Source organism: Tamandua tetradactyla, chromosome 4 (genome assembly GCF_023851605.1).
Source record: "Tamandua tetradactyla isolate mTamTet1 chromosome 4, mTamTet1.pri, whole genome shotgun sequence".
NCBI classification, from domain to species: domain Eukaryota; kingdom Metazoa; phylum Chordata; class Mammalia; order Pilosa; family Myrmecophagidae; genus Tamandua; species Tamandua tetradactyla.
The window spans coordinates 143,335,055-143,357,108 of NC_135330.1; the positions used below are offsets into that span (position 1 = coordinate 143,335,055).

A 22,054-nucleotide genomic window follows, 5' to 3' on the forward strand; every position below is an offset into this window, starting at 1 on the left:
ATTACTGAGAGATAACCATTGTAGCTTAGAAAAGAATATAAGTTCATATAAATATGGGCTATATAATATTCCTGCATAATATTTGGTTAAAAAAGAGTATTTCCTTATGTGTCTTAAAAACTTTAGGAATTAAGTCCCAGACACTGTAATTGGAAATATGTTTAAGATATTGAATATTTATGTCAGTGTTAGCCCAAAAATAAGGATCACAAATTCTGATGATACAATTTTTAGAAATCAATGTCGAATCAGCATGTGGATAATTTAACCATGAAGACATATTTTTACTCATATTTTTCTTTAAAAGTAGAATCTACCCATCTGTGTCTATCATAGTGATTAAAAAAATGTTTGTTGTGTTTAGAAATCATGGAGTTATAGAAGAGGTTATGTTTTGTGGAAATTGAACTTGTTTCTGATGAAGTGCTGCTTATTAGGCATTTGAGATTATACATTTGGAACTTTGAGTTAGTGTGAGTTTATTTAATTCTCGGATTTTTCATAGTATTCAAAAATACTAGTTTGTTCGAAGTGATTTTAATTTTGGTTAATTATTTTTGGTGGTCAGTAAAATAATCTTAGGTTATTTAGATTGCTGTTCTATGCTACTGTGTTTGTATTATACAATTAGTAATAGTCAGATAACTCTTGTGGCTCCCTTCCATTGGTGTCAATCTTTTCAGTCTTACTTTTAAGGCTTTTGATTTAGCTTTTAAAAGAATTTTTGGAGGGTAAAAACTGAGTGTTAGCTTCTTAAAAACTGAATCTTATTAATATAGCTTATTCTTTTCAGGAAATAAAAGCCAGTATTGTTTCTAATTCTGTTCAGGAAGGTTTAAGCTTTCAAACATGGAAGCAAAGTTCTAATAACCTTTAATATTAAAAAAAAAAACCATAGGTAGCATTTAAAATATTTTAGGGTCTATTATTTAAATATCTTTTAAATTTTCTTGCCTCACTCTGGTAAGAGGAAAATAGAAGTTGTGAATATATCCTGTACAAACATCTAAATATTCAATTCTTTGTTTTCTACAGATGGACGGAAACCATTTCCAATTAACCATGGGAAAACTAGTGATGAAACTTTATTAGAGGTAAGAATAAAACTTATTTGGCCCACATTAAGTATTATTAATGTTATTTTCACCTTTTAAATATCCCCTATATGACATAGTCTGTGTATTCGGATACTTTCTGTTTAGAAAATCAAAAAAAATTTTTTGAATTAGTATTAAACATCTACATCAAATAAAGATGCTTTCATGCCTAATGTGTGAGTAAATGTCAAGTTTGAAAATAACCCAAATGGTATTTGTGAAAAAATCCAAAAACTTCAACAGCAACTGCAACTACCTACACGGACTCAATCATCTACAATACAATTCAATTCCAAGTCTTAACTACTAGGGGTGAGGCAGACTCCACAGCTGAAGGGCAGGCCTCGGGCTGCCTCTCTAAGACTTGGCCCTTCAGACTCCAGTCACAGGCTCTACCCAGGCCACCTAAGCTTCCGACCAACTAGCTGCCAACACTGGGGTTCCCATCACCCCCTCAGGCTTGATAATTCACTAGAATGACTCACAGAACTAATGAAAGTGCTGTACTTAGGATTATAGCTTTATTATGGTAAAAGGATACAATAAACAGAGGAAGAGATGAACGGGATGAGGATTGGGAGGATGTCAAATGCAAGCATCCGTGTTCTCTCCACATGGAGCCAGAACATGTCACCCTCTCTGCACACCAATGTCAGTATCAATCATGGAAGCTCTCTGTAGCTTCGAATGTCTTGAGTTTACAATGGGATTTCATTATGTAGGCATGATTGATGGAATCAGTGTCCATGTGGTTGAACTTAACTTCCAGCTCCCACCCCCACCCCTACCCCAAAAAGTCAAGAAATGGGGCTGACGTGACCTGGCTAAAAGCCCCCACCCCTAAACCTGTGGTTGATCTTTCTGATATGGCCATCCCAGTATCCCAAGACAACAGGTCTGGCTGACCCTGCCTTGTCACATCCTAGGCATATGAACTATCAGGTATGGTCCTGGGCCCACCCTGAATAATAGAAGGCACTTTTTATCATGGAAAATTCCAGTTTTAGGGGTTACTCTCCTAGGAGACTAAACAAAGGACTGACCTCTTTTGGGAGGCCAAATTCATTGTTATATAGTATTGAAAAAATCGTTCATCGTATCTCACATTTCAGTGAATCCAAGATAACCACATTGAATGTAAGATGATCTGATCTTAGAGACTTTAAAATATGAAAAATTGTGTCATTTAGAATGAATGAAATGCATTTTCACATTAAAGGTTGATATATTATAAGAAAGAATACTTAGTCTATTTTATACTTTCATACTAAGCAGATTAGGCCACTGTACACTCTTTTGGTGTTCTTTAAATTATTTTGCATTCAGAAAAAAGTCTTCTTATAAAATTAGTTTGACTTAGAAAAAGCTAAAAATGCTTACTTATCTTTTGAAAATAAAACACGTTTATAAACTGAAAAATTACACATTTTTCCCCTATAGGATGCTATAGAAGTTTGCAAGAAGTTTATGGAACGTGATCCTGATGAATTAAGATTTAATGCGATTGCTCTTTCTGCAGCATAGTTGTTCAATAATGGAAACACCAAATACTGTATTATTTGCAACAAAAGTTAAATTTCTGCTGCCGTATACTAAGTCAAAATTTTTGATATTTTCATTAACCTGACTGATTAAACTTTATGTGAATTAAACTTTGACTTAATTTGTGGTTTATAGTCTTTTTGCTCTAAAACTGCAGTTCTTTTCTTCCTTTTATTTCTTGTGAAAGATTTATCTTATTTTTGACTAGGAATAACTTTCTTATTCTCTTTAAATTAAATGAGAGATCATATATTGGGATAAAAGCACAATTTCCATCTGCATAGGATGAATATATATTATATCACATATATTAACATTTATTTAGCCAACATTTTTAGGACATCTTGTAATGAGCTGGATACTGTTCTAGATGCTGGAGTTGCTCATGGGAAAAGAAACAAATGCTCTTGTGAGAAGAAACAAGTCACAAACACGTAAATGATACTTACCAGTGATCGATGCTATGTAGACAAAGAAGGATTTGTGTTAGAGAGTGGCTGAATGGATACTTTAGATTAAATGGTCAGGGAAGGTTTCTGTTAAGAGGTGACTTTGAAGTTGAGATCTGAATGACAGAAAGCCAGTCACATGATGGTGGTGGACAAGAGCAGAGGGAATAATTAATTCAGAATCCCTGGGTTGGAGGAACAGAGAAAATGTTCTAGTATGACAGAGTTTAGAAAGTAATGGGGAAAGTAGAATAGATGAGGCTAGAGAAGTAGGGACTTATCAAAATAGGAACAAGCATTTGGATCCATAGTAAGTGTGATGATGAACCTCTGAAGGGCTTTAAGCAGAGGAATTACCATATGGATTTGTGATTTTAAAAGATTACTCTGGCTGTTCTGTGGATAATATATTGGGGTGGAGGCAAGAATAGAGGTAGAGATACCTACAAAAAGCCACTGCATTGGGCTACTATGATAAATGCCACATAGTGTTATCTTAATCACATATTGGTTAACAAGAATATATTGTCTCCCGGTTTTCAAACAAGAAGTCTGAAATCAAGAAAATGTCTGCAAGGCCATATTTTCCCCGGGGTCGGTAGCATTCTGGCAATACCAGTCTACTGTCAAACGGTCATCTCTGTCTCCTCCCTGGCATCTTCTGACTTTGGCTTCTAGTGCTTCTTGCTGCTTCTGTCTGACTGCATCTTTATAAGCTTTATAATGTCTTTATAAACTTCCGGTCATAGGGATTAAGGCCCACCCTGATTCAGTTTGGCTTCAACCAAAATAACATCTTCCAACTTCCTGTTCACAAATGAGACCACACCTTAATGATAGCTTCTTCAAAGGTCCTATTTACAGATTGGTATGGGTTCATACCCATAGGATTGTGGATGAAGATTTAAACATGCCTTTTGTGGGGGACATGATTCAATCCTCAGCAGATGGTGATGGCTGAGTCTTAAAGGTAATGGTTATGCAGGTGTATACATTTATCAAAACTCATTGAATTGTACATTTAAAATATCTTCCTCATGATATGTACATTTTGCCTCAAACAAACAAAACAGGGTTGGGAATGAGTGATGAGTATAGCAGTTAGGCGATAGACCACATTGGACCAAAATGAAGTTCTACACCCATAATTGGGTGTCAGTAAGTTTATATATAATTCACTGAGTTAGTGTAGATTCTTGAGGAAATAAGGTGAAAGAAGTGTTATTTTAGAAAAAGTAATATGGCAGTTTCTTGCAGAATGGATTAGATATTTAAAGTGTGATTGTCTCGGTATTACCTGCAAATTTGTTAGGAATGAATAATTTTTTTTTTTTTTTTTTTTTTTTTAGAGAGAGGGAGGAAGGGAAGGAAAGACAGAGAGAAGGAAGGAAGGATGGGAGGAAGAAAGGGAAACATCTTTAAACATTTTCTTGTTTTATTGTATTTTGTTTGTTTGTTTGTTTTTTACATGGGCTGGGGCCGGGAATCGAACCGAGGTCCTCCGGCATGGCAGGCAAGCACTTTGCCCGCTGAGCCACCGCGGCCCGCCCAGGAATGAATAATTTTGAACCCCACCCCAGACCTATTAAATCAGAACCTACTTTTTAAACAAGATCCCCAGGTGATTCATATGCACAGTAAATTTGAAATTGGCTGGATTAGAGAAAAGAGATTTAATGATGACGGTAATTTTGGAAGATATTTAAATTTAGCACCTTTATATGGTAAGAAGGGACTAGGTAAAGAGACAAAAATAATATGAAGTAATTCCATAAACTGTGTGTAGAGAAATCTTTTAGCATGCCATAAAAGTGTTCTACTGTTTTGTTACATTGCTTGCATTTTGTATTGAACCTAATATATTATCTTTAAATTATAAGTATTCCTCAGCAACTTTCTGCCAGTTGCCTTGGTGGATTTCTCCTACTATATTATTTCATAATAGATCCCAAGTCAATGGCAAATTACCAAGGACTTCTCAAAGTTTCTCAAAGTTTACTACAGGAATACTAACTGTGGACTGTTCATGGACTTTTGAAAACATTGGGGCGTTGGGTTAAAATTAAACTTTTTTTATTACAGATATTTTGGGTGGGGGAAATTATAGAACTTCTCAGAGTCTTTAAAAGTTCTACATATTATGAATAACATTCCCTAATTTTTTTTTATGGTGCAAGATTTAACAGTATTCTTTTTTTTTAATTTTTTATTAATTAAAAAAAATTAACAGCATTCTTTTGAACACACCTCAGGGAGAAATTCCCTTGGAACGTACAACTTAAAAATATTCCTGCTTCTTTCTTCTTAGCTATGTGTCGAGAATATTAGTCCTTTCTCAGCTCTATCCTACAATACTGTCTTAGTAACTTTCTTAAAACTTTGAAGACCAGATTAATGTTTAACTTTGTATGGAAACTTGTAGAGAGATACTAAAGACTGACCAAGTTGTGGGTCATTTCTGTATTCTGTTAATACCATGATACATCTGGGGGACATGGAACTAAAGTGAGAACTAAAACTTTACATATCTGCTTGGTGGACTTTTAAAATTTAACTAATATCTTTCACTAGGTGTAATAGTTCGCTTTAAATTATTGAAACAGAGGAGCTTTTATGAACTCCATAGGATTTAACTCCTCATATTTTCCATGTGTTAATTTTTGACTAAAATAGAAGTTACCGGTTTTCGGTTGTGAATGTCTTTAATGTCTTAAAACCATCATTATTTATAAAAAAATGTGTAAACAAAGAAATCAGATTTGAATTTATTTTTCCACCCTATATTAGTATACAGTGCTTATTCTGTGAGCTTTATAATTGGACTTTGTATAACATACATCCTGTTTATTTCACTGAATGAAAATAATACAGTTTAAGAGAGATTATTGTCTACAACCATACTTTTCAAAAGAAGCATCTGTAGGTTTAAGATTCTTATGTTGGTATTTATAGGAAATTGCAAAGAGACATATTTTCATCACTTTTTAAAAACTTTTCTATTTATAGAAATGTGCGTCTTTTAGGGAAAGCTTATATATGTATGTGTATGTGTGTATACACACACAATCATAATTACACAGACACATTCCTTGCAAGGGCATATAACTCCATTTTGAATTCTCTGTGTAATCATTTAAATCTTCAACTGAAGTTAAAAGTAAAACCACTTTGAAAAATGTATAGTCATAGTGTAAGGCTTTTTAGAGTTAATCTAAAGGGATGTGTATACACATACATAAAGTTTAATAGTTAATGTTTTTATCTTTTGAGATTCTCTTTTAAGATTTTAAAATGAGTTCTCTTGTGCTCTCAACAGAATTACTAATAAAAACAGTGTGAATATGCTTATTTTTTCAATAACAGAGAATAAGTTTTGTCATTTCCTTTGCTTCTTCTGATTTCAAATCTGACCTCTTTAAAGTGTATATACAGTTGTGATATAGATGATTCAGCCTCTTTCAGGGTATTTATTTTCTGGGTGCCAGTGGATCAGACCAACCACTCTGCCTTAGTTTCATGTATGTTATTAGTTGTTTTTGCTTTTGAATAAAAGTTATTCTAAATCTTTCTCTTGATTTCTTTGTTCAGAATAGTGGTTCTCAACCTTCGTTGTTTTGACCTACTTGATTGGTGAGGGTCCCAAGTAGAACATCTCCACAGTCCACATCCAGATATTATATGGGTCATGATATAAACAACAAAGGTTGTATATTATTAGCAATTCCTGATTGTCTTACTGTTGAGGGGTTGGTTGGGAACTTGTTTAAAGGCATTAAATGTAAGGAAAAAATAAATAAATACAAGAATAAAAAATAACAGCATTAAATGTACACAACTTATACTGAAAGCTATTTTGCAAAATGAATTATTTAAAATAATTAAATTTAGGAATATATAATGAAGACTTTTATAATCTACCAAGTAGATATAAGCATAAATTGAATTATTTAAAATAAGAATCCTAATGGTCAAGAATAAGTCCCAAATTTCAGTTGTTATGAATGACATGTAGATTATTTAATTCAAAACTATGCCCTTTATCAACTTGTAATATAGGTGGTATTAAAATAATGAAAGTTATATTTAATAGCATATGCTGTAAAAAGCCTGAGGATGAAATCTCTGTATCCTGAACATGTGTGACGACAAGAGGAAAAGAAATTGCTTGAGACTTTGTTTGTATCCTAAACATAAAAGATTTGAAGCACATGCGAAGGTTATAAATTAGACTACTCAAAAAATGCAGTAAAACCTGTTTGCTTAAAAACTGCATTACTTACTGAGCGTTTAACTACTTGTGGTAGAATATGACTGTAGGATTGTGACAGAATTTTCACCTAATCAGGTCCTAAAGGAAAGTCTGTCTTTGCCCCCCTACACAATAGACACACGACTCTTTTATGTGGGGGGAGGGGGGAGTGCATGGGCCCAGAATCGAACCCAGGTTTCCTGTATGGCAGCCAAGAATTTTACCACTGAACCACTCCGACACATGCACTTTTGATACGAGTACAGTTTATGGGAATGTTACACTGTTCATGTTGTTTTTATTTTTACTATTGAGACCAAGTGTGATATTTCACCATCTGGGTATAATTTAAAAGATGCATTCTTAAGAGGAATTCATTTCTTTCATAAACAAAATGCAAATACCTTAGATATTTCTTCATTTCAATATAATAAAAAATATTTGCTCTTATGGCCACATTCTGGTTTGGCTTGATAATCGGGTACATATGGGGTATTCAAGATGAAGAGCACAACAGTATCAATTTTATTTTATGAACTTCAGAAAATATGGCTTCTGAGCAAAATAAAGTTTTGCAGAAAGAATGTTTAAAGCCAAGTATTCACCATTCTGTCTTAGTTGTTGTCTTGCTCTTCTGCATTTTCAGAAGACTAGAGCAATGTGCTTCAGGTGCTATAAGTGTTCCAGGGAACGCTTTTAGGTTTCCAGAGCTAGTGGCCATATATTGTTTTCTTACTTCCATGGAATGCCTACAGAAAGTAACTTCTTTAGCTAAAATTAATAACAGAGAAAATGCTTAAGCTAATTTACTCATATTCTTCCCAGCATAATTTCTGTAGTTCATAGCTATGAAGATATAGGGGGATTGTTGAACAACTAACTTGGTTTTAAATGGGGGATCCAGTAGCCTCAGGACCCCCTTACACTCTTAAGAATTGAGATGCCCAGAGAGATTTTGCAGGAATTGTATCTGCTGATCTTTAAGTATTAGAAAACAAAACAAGTTGGAACACTATTAACTTTTTAAAAAATAACAAAAGCCCATCACGTTAATATAAATAACATTTTTAAGAAAAATAACCATTTTCTAAGAAAGTAAGAAGAGTGGCATTGATTTACATTTTTGCAAATCTCTTTACTATCAGACTTAAATGACAGCTGGACACACATCTGTTTCTGCATTTACTATGGTGCCATATGCTGTTTTGGTTGAAATATATGAAAAAAAAATCCAGCCTCATACAAAATATATAGTTAGAAAAGGAAGGGTTTTTGTCTGCATTTCCAAGGCTGAGAAGTTGGTGGGGATACAGCAAGTGCAGATCAAGATACAGGTTGCAAAATCCCCCCAAGTTGTCCAACATCAAACTGGTAATGCCTGATATATCCCAGAGTATATTAAGTAGATAATCAAAAAGTTTTGGCAAAGTCTCTTGAGGGATGGGAAGAAAAATATGAAATTATTAAACCTTACCACCAGAGAAACCCCTGATACTGTGTCAAACATTAGGGATACTCAAATCAATAGGCCATACCCTTGATTTTGAGTATTACTCTTGTGAAGCTTATGCATGTAGTGAAGAAGCTTAGCCTACTTATAGGTATGCCTAAGAGTTACTTCTAAGGACCTCTTTTGTTGCTCAAATGTGGTCTTACTCTCTCTCAGCCCAACTCTGCAAGTGAAATCATTGCCCTCCCCGCTATGTGGGACATGACATTCAGGGCCAAAAGTTTCCCTGGTGGCGTGGGAGATGACTCCCAGGGGATAGAATGGCACTGGCACCATGGAATCAACAAAGCCATCCTGACCAAAAGAGGGGAAGAAGCGTAACAGATAAGATATCAGTGGCTGAGAGAGGTCAAATAGAGTCAAGCCTACTCTTATTTATTTCTTAAACATAACCACATACAAAAACAAACATTCTTACCATATGATCATGCCAAATATTCAATAACAGTCTCATCACATAATTGTATATTCATCATCTTGATCATTTCTTAGAACATTTGGATCAATTCATAAAAAGGAACAAAAAGAAAACTGAAAAAAATTCATACATACCATACCCCTTACCCCCCTTCATTGATTGCTAGCATTTCAATCTAGTATATTTATTTTAACATTTGTTCCCACTATTTATTTATTTATTTTTAATCCATATGTTTTACTCATCTGTTGATAAAGTAGATAAAAGGAGCATCAGACATAGGGTTTTCACAATCACACAGTCACATTGCAAAAGCTGTATCATTATACAATCATTTTCAAGAAATATGGCTACTGGAACACAGCTTTACATTTTCAGACAGTTCCCTCCAGCCTCTACATTACACCTTAACTAAATAGGTGATATCTATTTAATGCATAAGAATAGCCTCCAGGATAACCTTTTGACTCTGTTTGGAATCTCTTAGCCATTGACACTTTATTTTGTCTCATTGTGCTCTTCCCCCTTTTGGTTGGGAAGGTTTTCTCCATCCCTTGATGCTGAGTTCCAGCTCATTCTAGGATTTCTGTCCCCTATTGCCAGGAAGGTCCACACCCCTGGGAGTCATGTCCCATGTAGAGAGGGGGAGGGCGTTGAGTTTGTTGTGTTGGCTGGAGAGAGAGGCCACATCTGAGCAACAAAAGAGGTTCTCTTGGGGGTGACTCTTAGGCCTAATTTTAAGTAGGCTTAGCCTATTCTTTGTGGGATTAAGTTTCATATGAACAAGATTGGGAGCTCAGCCTATTGCTGTAGTTGTCCCCACTGCTTGTGAGAATATCAAGAATTCTCCACTTGGGGAAGTTGAATTTTCCCCCTTTCTCACTATTCCCCCAAGGAGACTTTGCAGATACTTTTTTATTCACTGTTCAAATCACTCTGGGATTTATTGGGGTATCACTCTGGACAAACCTACAAAATCTCATGCCCTACTCAAGGTTCCATGTACTATGGTGTCCAATTAAGCTGCCCACATAAGCTATATTAGGAAATGCACTAGTCAAAATATAAATTTTGTACCAAATAAATATTTTTTGCTTTAGTCTCACACATAAGTTAAAGTTTTAAAATATTGATTACCATCTATTTTCAATACCCTGCAATATTGACATTCCTTTGTTCTTCCTCATGCAAAAACATTTTTCAATTTGTACATTTAGTCACTATCATACACTGTAGGCATTCCTAGATTATACCATCTCAGTCTTTATCATCTATCCTTCTGATTTCATTTGTGCCCCCAGGCCTCCTCCCTGTATCATTCTCACATTCAGCTTCATTCAGTGTTCTAACATTATTGTATTACAATTAGGTAGTTTGTGCTATCCATTTCTGAATTTTTACGATCAGTCCTGTTGCACAATCTGTCCCTTCAGCTCCAGTTACCCAATATCTACCCTATTTCTATCTCCTGATGGTCTCTGTTACCATCTGAAATTCTCCAAATTCATTCACTAATGTCAGTTCATATATGAGTGAGACCATACAGTATTTGTCCTTTTGTTTCTGGCTAATCTCACTCAGCATAATGTCCTTAAGATCCATCCATGTTGTTACATACTTCATAACTTTATTCTTACAGCTGCATAATATTCCATTGTATGTATATACCACAGCTTGTTTAGTTACTTGTCTGTTGATGGACATTTTGGCTGTTTCCATTTCTTGGCAATTGTAAATACTGCTCCTATAAACATTGGTGTGCAAATGTCCATTTGTGTCCTTACCCTCATGTCCTCTGAGTAGATACCTAGCGATGGTATTGCCGGGTCATATGGCAATTCTATACTTAGCTTCCTGAGGAACCATCGATGCTACTCTTGAGGCCATTCTTAACACAAGTTAGACATTGCTACCTACTATAATTTGCCAAACCCCAACCAAAAGCATTCCAGCCAATCCTAAAGAACATCTAGGGTGATATATGAGATTCTACAAAGTTTCCATCCACTTAGGGTAACTTTCAAAAACCTACAATCTCCAGATGGGTCCCCAGACCAGATAAATCCTGAAATGCAGAGAGGCCAGCCCTTCCAGACATTAACTAGTTCCGTCTCCCTACCCCATATTATCGACAGCCCCTTCCAACATGAAAAAATTAGAATGGCCAGAGCCCAAATACCCCTAGAAGATGGGAGAAAGATCAAAGGTGATGGTGGAGTTATACAGAGAAGGTAGGGTTTAACAAAAGAGTATGACTGGTGAATCATTATAGTGATATTTCTTGTAGTCTCTGGTATTTTAGAGCAGCTAGGAGTAAAAACCTAAAATTGTGGAATTGTAACCCATACCAAACCCTGAAATTTGTTCTACAACTGATTGTTGTGATGTGCCTTGAAATTTATTGCTTTTTTTTGCATGGGCAGGTTATTGCTTTTTTAGACATTTTTCACATTCAAAAAAAGAGAAAAAAAGTTGATCGTAATGATAAATTTATGGAAAATAAAAAACATCAAACTGCTGTGGCTGGTGACCATCAGGTAGTCTCTGCCTCTCAGCTGCCTTCCCCCAACAAAGTGACTACTAAGGTGACCCCAGCAGGCTAACAAGTGCAAGTGATCTCTACCATCACGGCCACTGCTCAGGTGGTTCAGCAGAAGCTTATGCAGCAGCAGGTGATGACAAATGACATCTGTCCAATTCCAGGCACCTGTCATCCCTCACCCAGTGCAGGCACCAGCTAGCTCCAACAGCTTGAATCAGGAACCAGAATTGCAAATGCAAGTACATGCCCTCGGGTTAAAGACACCCACCAAGGCTCCTTCCCAGTAGTCACCTGAGCTTGGGCATTACAGCATAGGCACCTCCTCCACCATTCACAAGCTTAAGGCAAAAATCTAACTTCTTCACAGAAAACAAAAAATATTTTTGCACATTGGGACAATATCATATAAGGTATTCAGCATTTGGAATGCTATGTTTGAGACAATATCATGTAATGATTTCATCAATAAGCATCGTAAACTGCAGGAAGAAGTGATCTTTATTGTACACCTCTTTTGTGTATTACATGTGACCAATAGAAAAAGTGACAGTGGAAAAAAAAAAAGAAAAGGAAGGGTTTTAAAAAATGTATTTAAGTTATCACTTCTCGGCCTTTTGGCTAAGATCAAGTGTAGTGTCTGTTCTTATCAGTTTAATATCTGATACGTCCTCTATCTGAGGACAATATATTAAATGGATTTTTGGAGCAGGGAGATGGAATAGGAGCTTGCTCCATCCACTCCACACATCGACCTGGTATTGCAGTACTTCCAGGAACGGTGCACCCCTCTCTCATTTGCGCTGTGTACTGACAGATTCGGCTCTTGTTTGCTCTTTGGTCTTGCTCCTTTTCTCTACCAGAGCAAGATCTCCAGGACTCCCTTGGTGTCTTTCCTCACTGAGCTGCGTGTACCGTCCTTTCTTTCTTTTCTTCTTAGTGTCCTTTCTCTCTTCTCGCTGCTGTCACATCCTTTACTCAAAACAAAGAAAAGAAAAAGAAAGAGAAAACAAAAAACAAAAACAAACAACAAAAATGTATTTAAGCAGTTTTATTCACACACCATAGAATCCATCCTAAGTGTACAATCAGTGGTTCTTGTTATAATCAAACAGTTATGCACTAACCACCAGTCAATATGAAAACATTTCCATTTTTTGAAAAAAAAATTCTATACCCCTCCCTTATATTCCCCTACTATTGATATTTAGCTTTGGTATTATGCCTTTGTCACAATTACTGTAAGAATATTACCATGTTACTATTAAATATAGGCTCTAATTTGCATGAATTGTATTTTTCCCATATACCACTCTATTATTAACTCCTTATAATAGTGACATACATTTGTTTTAGTTCAGGTAATAAATTTCCTATATTTGTACAATTAACCACCTTCCTTGTCCACTCTAGGTTTCACTAAGATATAAAGTCCCAGTGTTTATCATTCAGCTTTCCTTCTGGTGACATATATGATCCTAACCTTCCTCTTTTAGCCATTCTCACACTCAGCATTGTTACTTACAAATACAGTATTGTGCTACCATCACACAAGTAGTGTGCTATCCATTTCTGAACTTTTGCAATCAACCTTATTAAACCCTCCTTACTCCTTAAGTATCAACTGCCCAATCTCTACCTTCTCTCTATCTCTTGATAACCTATGCTCTCAAATTTAACTTTAAGAATTTGCTTATTGTAGTTCATATCAGTGAGACCATGCAGTATTTGTCCTTTTGTTTCTTGCTTATTTGCACAACATATGTCCTCAAGGTTCATCCATGTTGTTGCATAAATTATAACTTCATTCCTTTTAACAGCTGCATAATAATTCCATTGTATGTATATATTGCAGTTGTTTAGCCACTCATCAGTTGATGGACATTTAGGCTGTTTCCATCTGTCGGCAATCATGAAGAATGCCACTGTAAACACTGGTGTGCAAATGGCTGTTTGTGATCCTTCTTTCTGTTCTTTTGAGTATATCCCTAGTAACCAGATTGCTGGTTCATGTGGCAGTTCTATACTTAGCTTTCTGAGGAACTGCCAAACTGCCTTCCAGAACAGCTGCACCATTCTACATTCCCATCAGCAATGAATGAGTGTAACTCACCACATCTTCCCCAGCACTGGTAGTTTTCTGTTTTGTTGATAATGAACATTCTAGTAGGTGTGAAATGGTATCTCATTTGCAATTCCCTATTAGCGAGTGAAGTTGACCATCTTTTTATATGGTTTTAAGCCACTTGTATTTCCTCTTCTGAAAAGTATCTGTGTATGTCTTTCTTTTTTTGGTGGTGGGGTGGGGTGGTATGGGCAGAGAATCGAACCCTGCTCTCCCACATGGTCGGCGAGCATTTTACCACTGAACCATCCACAATCCATGTATTTTGCCCATTTTTTTTGAAACAGGAAATGTCATAACTTCACTTCATTTGTATTTCTTCTTAAACAAAACCATCAAAATGAGGGTAGAAATAGGCAGAGAAAGGACTGAAAATGGGTTCAAGTTAAATGCCCTCAGGATTATTCCAGGGAGTTGTTGAGGCTGAGTACCTGCTTGGTGTGCCTACAGGACCAGCACTAATTCCTCATGCTCTGGCCTGAGGTCTTCACAGATTGGTGGCTCAGGCCCTGTATTTAACTCTCATTCTATGCCCACCTTGATGTAAGGCAGCAAGCAAACTGAGATGCTCCTCTCTCATGGGCAAGAGGAGTCACAGTTCACTGATGTGCTGCACTGGAAGTTGCTTCCAAGACTGGACACTTGTAGGCAGGAGCTAGAGGCAAACTGTATATGAGAGGCCGGTGGGGTTGTGAATAGCAGAACAGATTGGTGCTGTCACAGCCCCCTCATACCACACCTTCTTGAAATTGTTGCATCACTAGAAACACACACAGATGGTCTGGCCTTCACTTACTGTGATGGGCTCTTAATGGGGAAGAGAATGGGAAACTGTGAGAATATCCCAGGAGAGTGAGTCTCTGCATGATACTCAGAGTGATATCCTGATAAAGCACAGTTGTGAAGTAGCTTGCAAAGCCATGCAGCACTGTGTTCACCTCCACAGGAAACTTCAGGATGCAGTAGCGGTTGCTATCAACCATAGGATCTCTGTTGGGATGGGTGAAGGTAAAACAGGGTTGCGGCGCAGAGAGCTGGTGGAAGTTGTACAGCTGCACCACATAGGGCATCTCTCAAACTGGGCCTCAGGGTCACAGTCCTTTTGCCAACAAACTCGGACCACATTGTACAGCTTGAAAGAGGAGAAGGGAGCCAGGAAGGAGGTGTACTCCTCAGGGATGCTCATGCACATCTTTTAGGAAATGCTGGGCTCCATCCAGGCACTCAGGTGACAGTTCATTGTCAGCGAAGGAGCCAGAAGTTCACTGACAGTGATGTCTGCTTTCTCTAGAGCCACCCTTTCCCGCACATCTGATGAGATTACTGTCACCTGGCTTCCCCATTCTTCGGACTACTGGTTCTGTAGTGTCACCAAAGCATTTGGCTTTTTCTCCACAGCATACAGCTGTATCCGCCATTCAGCTTGCTTGACTATTGCAGGGAGGCACTCACCAAGGGGCCCCTGCCTACTCCCAGCACCATCAGCACCCAGACCTTGGTATCCTTCTCTTCTTCTGGCACCTGGTCCAGCAGACATTTATAGATGGCCTGCTGGTACTGAGAGCATTTGATAGGTTCTTTTTCAAAAATTTCACATATCTGAGATTCTAGATTGTCCATCAGTAGCTGGAGCGGAGACTGTAGATAGGTTTCATAGCCCTTGGCAAAGAGCGCATAAGCATTGGGTGGAGGGCAGTTCTGGCTCAGGTATTCCAAGTACTGGAGGAAGGAGCAGAACTCCTTCTCTAAGTGGTGGTTGGTGCCCGTGATGATGAAATGTGCCTCCAGCTTGAGGAGTCGGAAGATCAGCCTCTGGTGCATTTTAGAAAGAATAGGAAATCCCTTCTTATCAGACAGGAAAATGCTGGTGGGGAGAATGGCTGGTTTGATGGGCTCCCCAAGCCAGTGATCAATGACATGATTAGTCATGTCAGTCCAATTTCAAGAACCACCTCAATCCTCCTACTATAGTCAAACCAAATCCAGAATTTGTGCCACCCCATCCATATCTTCTCTTCCCAACTGTACTCCTCTGTGTGTGCAATTGGTAAATTCTCAATTACAGCATCTTGTAGGTCCTTCAGTGCCACCAAGGGGCCCTGCATCCTGAACATGGAGGAGTGGTGGCCAGTGTGGATGTGGCTGGTCAGAACTCTGGTGAGGTTAGTGGTGATATCCTCCTGATTGAGGGGCAACAGGAAAGCTGGAAGACCCAGATATGTCCCAAAATTCAGCTCCTGTAACATGGCTGCCTCCAAGTTCCTGCAGATTTTCTCCACTTTTTCAGAGTTTCATATGGATTACAATTCCACAACTTTCAGTATTTACTTCTAGCTGCTCTAAGATACTGGAGACTAAAAGAAATATCAATATAATTATTCAGCAGTCATATTCATTTGTTAAACCCTACCTTCTGTGTATAACTCCAACATCACCTTTAATCTTTCTATCCCACTCTTTAAGGGTATTTGGGCTATGGCCACTCTAACTTTTTCATATTGGAAGGGGCTGTCAATAACATGGGGTAGGGAGATGGAATTAACTGATGGTCTGGAGAGGCTGGGCCCTCTAGGTTTTAGGACTCATATGGTCCAGGGACCCATCTGGAGATTGTAGGTTTCTGGAAAGATACCCTAGTGCATGGAACTTTTGTAGAATTTTATATGTTGCCCTAGGTGTTCTTTAGGATTGGCAGGAATGGTTTTGGTTGGGGTTTAGCAAATTATAATAGGCAGCAATGTCAAACAGAAGCTTACATAAGAGTGACCTCCAGAGTAGCCTCTCTACTCTATCTGAACTCTCTTAGCCACTGATACCTTATTTGTTACACCTCATTTCCCCCTTTTGTTCTGGATGGCATTGTTGATCTCACAGTGCCAGGGCCAGGCTTACCCTGGGAGTCATTTCCCATGCCAACAGGGAGACTTTCATCCCTGGTTGTCATGTCCCACATAGTGGGGAGGGCAGTGATTTCACTTGCAGAGTTGGGCTTAGAGAGAATGAGGCCACATCTGAGCAACAAAAGAGTCCTCTGGACATAACTCTTAGACATACCTATAGGTAGGCTAAGCTTCTCTGCTATACACATAAGCTTCACAAGAGTAAGTTTCAAGATTAAGGGCTTAACCTATTGATTTGAGTGTCCCTAATGTTTGACTTAGTATCAGGGGTTTCCTGGTAAAGTTTAATAGTTCCATAATTTTTCTCCCATCTTTCAAGGGACTTTACCAATATTTTTTGATTATCTGCTTAATATACTCTGGGATGTATCCAGGTATTACATTAAGCTATACAGGGATTAAAGGCCCTCATTCTTAGTTGAGCTCCCTGTGTTTGGGTTGCTTAAATGATCTATCCAGACTGGTTAAGTTATACTATGTACTACAGAAAATTTAGGTCTGGACAAAATAAACCATTCTTCCTTTGTTCTCATAAGGTTCTAAAATACAGACAATGTTTTCCTGAGCCCTGTGTTCTGAATTACCTTAATCCCAACCTGATTGGCTTCATTCTTATCTCTAATAATAGGTTATAGATATATAAAACAGCCTCTCAAAATCCAGAAGTAATAAAAGCCACTCCAGACTAAATGTGAATGCTGTGAGAGCTTACAATCTAGGCCCCTGTTTTCTTATTAGCATCTTCTAAAGGAGACCATACAATAATTGTCATTTTGTTTCTGGCTTATTTTGTTTCACTAAATGTCCCACAGGTTCATTCACATCATTGCATGCCTCATGACTTCGTTCCTTTTTGTAGTAGCACAATATTCGATCATATGTATACACCACTGTTTGCCAATTGACTTCTCGGTGCATCCTTCAGTCACCTGCATTCATTAGGCATCATGTATAATGCCCAAAGTCCAAAGTCCATCAACACTCTCAATTTTAGATAATTTCATTGTTCCCAAGAAAAAGATAACCAATTAACACACCCTCACCAAATAGGAAATCAAAACCTCCCCTTAACTTTTGTCCTTCCCCCCATTATTTACCCCTGCTGTTGCTGTGGTACTGTTGATGTTTTTCTGTTAAATATAGCCCATAGCCTGCAATAGCAGTTTTCCCCCATACCTTGGGCTTAAATACTCTTTGTACATGAATCACACCTTTGAAATAATTCTTGAAGAACTTATTTATATTTCTAGTGTTAATCAGTGGGGCACATAGGTCTATACAACCCTTTCAATCTTATTCAATATGGTAATAATACTTATAGACCTACTAGAGAACCACCTTCAGTTCTATCTCTTCCTTTATGTTTGAGTTCAACCTCATTAGCTAAACATTCACCCATCTCTAGCTTCTATATTCCCTGTATTCTGTATTACAAGCCTCTGATTTTACCTTTACCATTGTCATAAAAGTGGAGTCATACCATATCTATCTTTTTGTGTCTGGATAATTTCACTTAGCATTATGTCTTCAAGGCTCACCCATCTTGTCATATGCTTCAGGATGTCATTTTGTCTTACTGCTGCATAATGTTCCACCATATATATATATATCACACCTTTGTCTGTGTGTATATATATATATATATATACATATATATATATACATTTTGCTAATCCACTCGTCTGTCGATGGGCACTTGGATTGTTTCCATCTTTTGGCAATTTTGAATAATGCTGCTATGAACATTGGTGTGCAAATGTCTGTTTGTGTCACTGCTTTCAGCTCTTCTGGGTATATACCAAGTAGTGTTATTGCTGGGTCGTAGGGCAACTCGATATTTAGTTTCCTAAGGAACTTCCAAACTGTCTTCCATAGCAGCTCTACCATTATACAGTGCATAAGTGTCCCAATTTCTCCACATCCTCTCCAACATTAGTAGTTTCTCGTTTGTTTAATAGAAGCCATTCATACAGATATGAGGTGCTGTCTCATTGTAGTCTTGATCTGCATTTCCCTTATAGCTAATGAAAATGAGCATCTCTTCATGTGTTTTTGAGCCATCAATATTTGCTTCTCAGAAAAGTGCCTATTTATATTTTTAGCTCATTTTATAATTGGGTTGTTCTTTTGTTGTTGAGTTATACAATTTCTTTATGTATACAGGATATCAAACCTTTTGTCTGGTGTGCGATTTCCAATTATTTTCTCCCATCATGTTGGCTGCCTCTTCACCTTTTTGACAAAGTCTTTTGAGGTGCAGAAGCATTTGATTTTGAGGAGTTCCCATTTATCTATTTTTTTCTTTTGTTGTCTGTGCTTTGGGTGTAAAGTTTCGGAAGCTCCCTCCTATTACTAGGTCTTGGAGATGTTTCCCTACATTTTCTTCTAGAAGCTTTATGGTACTAGTTCTTATATTTAGGTGTTTGATCCACTTTGAGTTAATTTTTGTATAAGGTGTGAGGTGAAGGTCCTCTTTCATTCTTTTGGCTATTGATATCCAGTTCTCCCATGCCTGTTTATTGGAAAGACTATTCTTTCCTAGTTGAGTGGATTTGGGGGCCTTGTAAAAACATCAGTTGACCATAGATTTGGTGGTCTATGTCTGCACTCTCAATTCAATTCCATTAGTCAACACTTCTTTATGCCAGTACCATGCTGTTTTGACACTGTGGCTTTACAATAAGTTTTAAAATCAGGAAGTGTTAATCCTCCCACTTCATCTTTTTTAGGATGCTTTTAGCTATTCGGGGTCTCTCTCCCTTCCAGATGAATTTGATAACTAGCTTTCCCAGATCTTCAAAGTAGGTTGTTGGAATTTTGATTGGTTCTGCATTGAATCTGTAGATCAATTTGGGTAGAACTGACATCTTAAGTATATTTAACCTACCTATCCATGAGCAGGAAATGCCTCTCCATCTATTTAGATATTCTGTGATTTCTTTTACCAATGTTATGTAGTTTTCTGTGTACAGGTCCTTTATGTCTCTAATTAAGTTCATTCCTAGGTACTTGATTCTTTTAGTTGCTATTTTGAATGGATTTTTTCCTTAACTGACTCCTCATTAGGTCATTGCTTGTGTATAGAAATGTTACTGATTTTTGCACATTAGTTTTATACTCCACCACCTTGCTGAATTTGTTTATTAGCTCAAGTAAAGTTGTTGTAGATTTCTCTGGATTTTCCAAGTAGAGTATCATGTCATTTGCAAATAATGCAAGTTTTACTTCTTCCTTTCCAATTTGGATGCCTTTTATTTCTTTGCCCTGCCAGATTGCTCTAGCTAGAACTTCTAGTACAACGTTGAATAATAGTGTTGACAGAAGGCATCTCTGTCTTGTTACCAATCTTATGGGGAAAGCTTTCAGTCTCCCTCTATTGAGTACAATTCTGGCTATTGGTTTTTCTTCATCCTCTCTTAAACATCATTTGCACCTATACTCAACACTCCACTACACCATCACTGCATTAGTTCAAGTCTGCATCAACCTTTGCCTCAATTACTGCTGTGTTCTTCTAACTGGTCTCTTGTTTTCTAATTTCTCAACCCTTAGATCTATCAGAACTGGTGTATTCTTCACTGACTCTGAGTGGTCTTGGGCAAATGATTAAAACCTTCAGTAGTAGCACTCTCGTGTAGGTTTGTTGTAAGAATTATAAATGATGTCTATAAAGGCCAGCCCAGCACTCAAAACTGGTAGCTATTATTATTATCATCATCCCAAGATTGCATTAAACTATATTGAAAATAGTCTCAAAATTTGTTTCATGAATTGTTAGATCTGCTTAATGTTCAAGAGAATTTAAATAAGAAGATGGAATGAATAGCTCATATTTCATTTCTATGCACAAGGGAAATAATGCCTGTTTCTTTCATGGCTCAGAAATGGTTTGACTTTAAAAACCCTAAAATAACTGAAGTTAGCAGACATGTAATTTAGCAAGGACAACTGGAATTTTGGTCTTTCCTTTAATAATACTGTACCTAAGCACATGCTCATTTGGAGAACATTTTTATCTGAATTATTTACTTATGGCAGCCAAGATCACTGTTTTTCTTTTTTTTTTTTTTTTTTTAAGAGAGAGGGAGGAAAGGAAGGAAAGACAGAGAAGGAAGGAAGGGAGGAAGAAAGGGAAACATTTTAAAACATTTTCTTGTTTTTATTATATTTTGTTTGTTTGTTTGTTTTTTACATGGGCTGGGGCCGGGAATCGAACCGGGGTCCTCCGGCACGGCAGGCAAGCACTCTTGCCCGCTGAGCCACCGCGGCCCGCCCTGTTTTTCTTTTTGATAGCTATGTTTACAGAATATAAATTACCCTGAGCATTTGTTTCAACATTCCAAGTTATTATTACTATTCATGCTTCATTTATAGCTATTTGAATTTTGATGAATTTCAATGTGGTGACAATACGAAGACATAAGTTCAGTATATATTATGGTTTGAACCTGTTTTGATTTTATTACAACTGCTATGAAGAAAATCAAAATATACAGTATTTCCACCTTTTACAATTGTACTTCCAATACTGAAACAGAGCTCTGGGCTCTGGAAATTCAGAGGCAATTGCCCAGTATCCATGTCTGTGGTATGTGTGGGCTGGCTGTATCTCAGGCAGGGAGTTTGCAGGACGGAGGAAATATTTCCTTTGAATACTTTGATATTGTTGTTTGACATTAAGGCAGAATATCTCAAGCTGGCTTTTTTTTCAGGAACACATCAGTTGAGAAAAGGAGGTCAGTAGAAAGGCAAGGAGTAAATTTTAAGTTGAGATAAACCTAAGACAACTTAGCCAACTCGCTCCATGCATTTAAACTGAGCTTCTGTTGTCAATGAGACATCATACTGCAGTTTTAAAACTTCTCTCATCAATTTTGAAATCACTGATGATACCTGCACTGATAGACTATGCCTGGGTGGTAGAAGGTATTAAGATAGTGGAGTTTGTAAGAGGCTTTCACATATGCATGGTAAGGGCATGCAGAAATGTCAATTTAACTACTTCAGGCCATTTTTAATTTAGGTATGTCAGCCCAGTATTACTAACATCCTAATAGATTTTGCTTTGAAAAGTTTTTCTCATCCTTTTTCTAAATCTTGTAATTGCCTGTAAGTACTGCCTTCATAATTAATGCTCCTATTCTAAGCATACTTTTAAGGCTTTAAGAATTATATGCCCTGGTTTCCTTTCAAAGGAACCAAACCAGAAATGAGTGCTGAGGGTG

General features: G+C 37.2%; 1 protein-coding gene, 1 non-coding gene and 1 pseudogene across 2 annotated transcripts in view; 2 read left to right on the top strand and 1 right to left on the bottom strand.

Moving 5' to 3' along the window:
• The window catches only part of UCHL3 (ubiquitin C-terminal hydrolase L3), a 70,282-nt gene extending 67,527 nt beyond the window's left edge, over positions 1–2,755 (top strand). The window contains exons 8-9 of the mRNA XM_077158435.1: positions 1,036–1,094; positions 2,538–2,755. Of these exons, the coding sequence (XP_077014550.1) occupies positions 1,036–1,094; positions 2,538–2,621 (143 nt within the window). The 3' untranslated portion in view covers positions 2,622–2,755. The remainder of the gene's footprint in view (positions 1–1,035; positions 1,095–2,537) is intronic.
• A 9,650-nt stretch (positions 2,756–12,405) lies between these two features.
• On the top strand, positions 12,406–12,596 carry LOC143681979 (U2 spliceosomal RNA). The gene has a single exon (XR_013175011.1). It is a non-coding gene; the product is annotated as a U2 spliceosomal RNA (small nuclear RNA).
• A 1,606-nt stretch (positions 12,597–14,202) lies between these two features.
• On the bottom strand, positions 14,203–16,272 carry LOC143679400 (protein arginine N-methyltransferase 5 pseudogene; annotated as a pseudogene).
• Positions 16,273–22,054: the final 5,782 nt, after the last annotated feature.